Here is a 4,871-nt window from a genome sequence, read left to right on the forward strand (position 1 = left end):
TTCTCCGTATCTTCCACCTTCTATAAATAAACATATAAAATCGAAAGAAAGAAAGAAGGAAAGAAAGAAAGAAAGAAAGAAAGAAAGAAAGAAAGAAAGAAAGAAAGAGAAAGAAAGAAAGAAAGAAAGAAAGAAAGAAAGAAAGAAAGAAAGAAAGAAAGAAAGAAAGAAAGAAAGAAAGAGAGAGAGATTAAATAATTTGTCATTTAAGCCACTTCACCAGAACACGTTTTTGTTGCTTAGAGAGCAAATGGTGCTAGTCACATAGACAGCATCTCCTCATTCCTATGACTTTTTTTGGGGAGGGACAAGGGGCGGGGTCAGGACAAACTACAGCCTGTGGACCCCTTGAGCCCAGTGCAGCCTTCCTTCCCCCCAACAGCGCCAAAGTGACCACCAGCCCCTACTTCCTGTTTGCATCAGGGCCCTCTGCACCCAGGAGGTAGCGCTCATGGACCACTAGAGCTCGGGAAGTTCCAGAATTTCACAGAGGAAGGAAGCTGCACAGGATTAGGACACTGTGTCCTTGATTAGACCCTGAATTAAACTTTTGACACTCCTCATCCCCTCTCTCCTGATAGGACACAAAGTGTGATTTACAACGAGGAGAACATTTTGTGTGAAATCGGAGATGGCAGGTGTATTTAAGAGTGTATGTATGTATGTAACTCATGAAGCCAGGGACATTTCTGCGTACTTAATAAATGGTAAAACAATCGTCTCCATAATTCCCCACAGGGGCTCGCATACACACCACAATTCCCCCAATCCTCCAACCTTCGTCGTAGTGCCTGTCTCGGCTAATAAGTGACACCCTTCTTATGAGGCTACTCGCCCCCTCCCCCCATCCTTGGGGATTTGGGCGGAAAGGGATCATCCCAGAGTCCGCCGCGTTAAGCTGGAGGCCAGGTGGAGGACACGAGAGGATACCTCCCCAAATCCCTCACCCCGCCCCCGCCACGCCACTCCCAGCGACACCACTCGCCACCCTGCCCTGCATCCTCCCTGGCACTCCTGTTGCGCCCGCTAGCGCCGTCATTCCTAACCCCGGAACGCACACAGGTGTGGGAATTTCCCGGGCTCCGGGGCTGCGAAATTTCCTCCCCAACCATGGATAAAAGGGGTTCGTCCGTCTCCGGGAGCCACAGATCGCTCTCAGCCAGCTCTCCTGCCAGCTCTTCCGCTCCAGGCACCACCACCCAGACCCACCGAGCTCAGCACAATGGCCCGCAACCCGACCTCCGCTGTCATCCGCGTCCCCGGACTCCTCCGGGCCGCACTCCTGCTCCTGCTCCTAGTCACCTCCTGCCGGCACGCTGCAGGTGAGACTCAGAGCCCTGGGATCCCAAAGGCGGAACCAGGGACGACGGGTGGGCGCCCGTGGGGACAGCTCCCTTCACCGAGTCTGTTGTCCCCACAGGGGCTCCCGTGGCCAATGAACTTCGCTGCCAATGCTTGCAGACGTCTCAGAGAATTCACCCCAAGAACATCCAGAGTGTGAAGGTGACAGTCCCAGGAGCCTCCTGTGACCAAACCGAAGTCGTGTAAGTGTTTCCTTCACGGTTCAGATGCTTCCAGCCTGACCCGCATCCTGCCCACTTGTCTCACCTGCATTCTCCCTTCTCTCTGCAGAGCCACGCTCAAGAATGGACAGGCAGTTTGTCTCAACCCTGAAGCCCCCGTGGTTAAGAAAATGATTGAAAAGATACTAAACAAGTGAGTTATGTGACTATAAAGTCATTGGTGACAGATACTGGCATCTGCCTCCTGAAAATTGTATCAGGGAAATTCAGAGTTTAGCTGAAGGAATGAAAAGTCATCTTACAATTAAATTTGTCCTTAAAATTATTAATGTGCTCTGGTGCCTGAAGGATATTTTTCGTGGGGTTTACCACCAATCCCCCCTCTTTCCCCATTCAAGTGAATGTTGTCCAATGTGTCTTCCTCAAAGATTAAGCAGCCAATGATCTAAAATCCTTCCTGCCAATTAAAGAACAAACACTTTACCTCGGAGGCTTGAGATCTGATAAGTAGGACCCCTGATTTTGGGCAACGCAGGGCTCTAATTCTTAGTGGTGAGGAGAAGGGTCTTTTCACTGATCCCCTCCTCCACATGTACGTCTAGGTGGCACCTCTTATTGTTCCTGTAACCCGGGAGAAAGTCCTTAGTCTCTGAGTTTCAATCATATGGGAAAAATAATAACAGCTACTTCCTGGGGTTTGCTATGGGGCTTAAGTGATGTCATGTGTGTACTTTTTTAGTGCAACACCGTTTTCTGGTGTTTTGAAGCTAATAATGCAATTGTGACCATAGGCTCCTTATTCTTAAGGAAACAGCACCCAGTGGCCAGGCATTTTCTGCCACACAGGGCAGCAAGGGTATCGGTAGTAGCCACTTGGTACAGGGCTACCCAGTCAAGTTTCTGAGTCCTAAGAAGCACCAATTTTCTCATCACAGGGGCAGCACCAACTGACCTGGAGAGAAGAAGGAAGCTTATCGGCTACTGTTGCCTCCTTGGTGGGATTGGAGGGAAAGAAGAGAAACAGAGTCCCCAGGGGCCGCCTGGACTATGCTTAATGTGTTTGAGGATCTCCTGGGAGAGCTATTCTGTTTGTTTACCTGCACGTGTGTTTATTTATTTATTTATTTTTCAAAGCTTGTATACCAGTTAATGTTCTACCTAATATTTAAAGATATGGAAGGGCTTGGTAATGTGTTGTTCTGTTATTTTTTAATAGTTATTTTTATGTTAAATCAGAGTTAGCTCAGCCCTGTTATGTAATTGAAGATGATGCATTTTAAATGTTCTTCATTCAACTTATATTTTTGGTTGGGAGTGGGGTGGGAGGTCACGCTTTACCATCTACTGTGGTAAAGGCTGGGGATAAATAAGGGGGGATTCTAGCCAATAGGTCAGTGTTTAGGCAGGGAAATGTCATGTGTACATCTATTTTTGTATCTATTTTGAGAAGAATGGACATTGTTATTTATTGAAACAGTTTCACAGTATGTGATCAACACTTCTGAGGTTGCAGAGAACTGATGTTCTAAATATCCCTTAGACATTTTGTGTCTTCCTAGTAAGGCATAATGCCTGGTTTAGTGTCAATTATGCATTGTTTCTCTATGTTTGGGAATAGAGAAGTTAAAGGCATATAGATGTATTTTTACAAATAACATGCAAATAAAGCTTTTAACAAAAATGTCCCGCTGTGGTTTGTTTTCACTTCTTGAGCCCTTGTTCCTCCTGAATACCGAAGTGTTGTAAATTTATGATAGATGGTAGCTCACACGCACTGAATGACTGCCATTGGTTGGCACTTTTCTTAGTTTCACTCCTATTCATGAAAACATATTTGATGCATTTTCAAAGTTCTTGTAGGCCATCATCTTAGGAATCTCTGTTTTACATAAGAAAACCTCATTTTATTTTAGTATAACCAATCTGTTACTTAATCCTAGCTGTGTAAAAATTTTCAAATGTTAATACACATTTTTAAAAGAGCTCTTATTGAAAACTTTTGTTAAGTAGTTTTTCAAACAAACCATCTTAACTGAAGCTGGAAGTTAAGTTGTACATTGGACTTGTAGAAGGCAGTTAGAAAGGCATGAGCAGAGCATGAAAGATGGGCCAGGTGCAGAGGGTCACCATGGTGGAGAGCCCCAGTGACTCCCAGGTGCCTAGCAACAGCCAAAACTACTACAAGCCCTTGCAGGACCACTCCCTTAAGCTTGGAGATGATATTTAGGCCTCGGCTGTGTTACAGCCCCAGGTCCCGAAAAGCAGTAAAACCAGGTAAATGACTAATGCTTCCCTCCTCTGGTACTGACCAATCAGTGGAGACTATGACCCTGAGGAGACACACTGGGAAAGCTGATGAATATTCTATTGAGAGCCTCCTATGAGACCTCAGATAAAAGCCCTCAGGATGGTAGACCCAGTGCCACTCTCTCTGTCTCTGTGGAGCACACCCATGCCTTTCCCCACCCATTTCTTTCCCCTGGGTGCCCCCTCCACTGGGACGCCAGGACCTCTCCTTCCTCTTTCGTCTCTCAAGGCAGGTGCTTCCTCTTTCTCTTTGTCTCCATCCCCATCTCTGTCCCTGTCTCTCTCTTTCTCCTGAGCTCCAGCGGCTCTTATTTTGATGGAACTTGTTTCCTGAGCCCATTTCCTCTATGACTCACTTCTGCTACCTCTGTTACTTTCTAAATAAACTTTGTCTTATGATGTTAAGTGTTGGCTCTGAATTATTTTCTTAGCCAGAATTTAACAACTGGGGTTGCTAAACTGAGGTTAACAACTGGTGCCGTTTTTTCTGTTGCTAACATTCTTCCTCAGAATTCAGATAATTTGTGTGATGGGGAAAAAAAGCAGATAAAGCCAGTGGGGGAGTGTTTCCTCTAGGTAAAAGGTCTAATGGAGAGGGGCCTTCTCCAACTTTTTCTAACTTTTCTGGAGAGATAACAGTCACAAGCGTGACACTGTTCCAATGCTTTATAGATATAGTGATGGTATAAATGTCTCTAAACCCACAAATTTGAATTTACATTGCCCCAGGATAAATGAAACACATCCAGCTTTCACAGTCACCTAATGAGAGGAAATAGGAAAGATCTGAGTCACCTTGCAAAGAACACACTGAAATCTGACAAGGAGAACAGTTTGTGCACAGTTGGGAAAGGCAGCTAGGATATGCGCTTGTCTCTGATTCAGGCCCTGATCTGGGCTCTTTGACAGCCTTCGGCGAAGGAAGACAATAGTGCGTGACCAGACTTGTGCTGAGTATCTGGGTACAGCTACTCTGAAGCCACCATGTCTTCCCCTGAAAATTAAGTATACTAGTTTCTTCATCAACTTAGTGGTATTTTC

General features: G+C 45.7%; 1 protein-coding gene across 1 annotated transcript; it reads left to right on the top strand.

Annotated features, from left to right (window-relative positions):
- Positions 1–1,056: 1,056 nt before the first annotated feature.
- On the top strand, positions 1,057–3,204 carry LOC114491880 (growth-regulated protein homolog). Its single transcript, XM_028506208.2, has 4 exons — positions 1,057–1,322; positions 1,421–1,544; positions 1,633–1,716; positions 2,459–3,204. The coding sequence occupies exons 1-4, from the start codon at positions 1,223–1,225 to the stop codon at positions 2,472–2,474; spliced, it is 324 nt and encodes a 107-aa protein (XP_028362009.2). The 5' UTR covers positions 1,057–1,222; the 3' UTR covers positions 2,475–3,204.
- Positions 3,205–4,871: the final 1,667 nt, after the last annotated feature.

This window comes from Phyllostomus discolor, chromosome 1, assembly GCF_004126475.2.
Source record: "Phyllostomus discolor isolate MPI-MPIP mPhyDis1 chromosome 1, mPhyDis1.pri.v3, whole genome shotgun sequence".
Classification (NCBI taxonomy): Eukaryota; Metazoa; Chordata; class Mammalia; order Chiroptera; family Phyllostomidae; genus Phyllostomus; species Phyllostomus discolor.

Bases quoted from the DNA above. Each gene is read 5' to 3' on its own strand.
- LOC114491880 (XM_028506208.2), top strand. From the start codon at position 1,223: ATGGCCCGCAACCCGACCTCCGCTGTCATCCGCGTCCCCGGACTCCTC. The intron at 1,323-1,420 runs GTGAGACTCAGA...TTGTCCCCACAG, and splicing joins CTCCTGCCGGCACGCTGCAG to GGGCTCCCGTGGCCAATGAA. The intron at 1,545-1,632 runs GTAAGTGTTTCC...TTCTCTCTGCAG, and splicing joins TGTGACCAAACCGAAGTCGT to AGCCACGCTCAAGAATGGAC.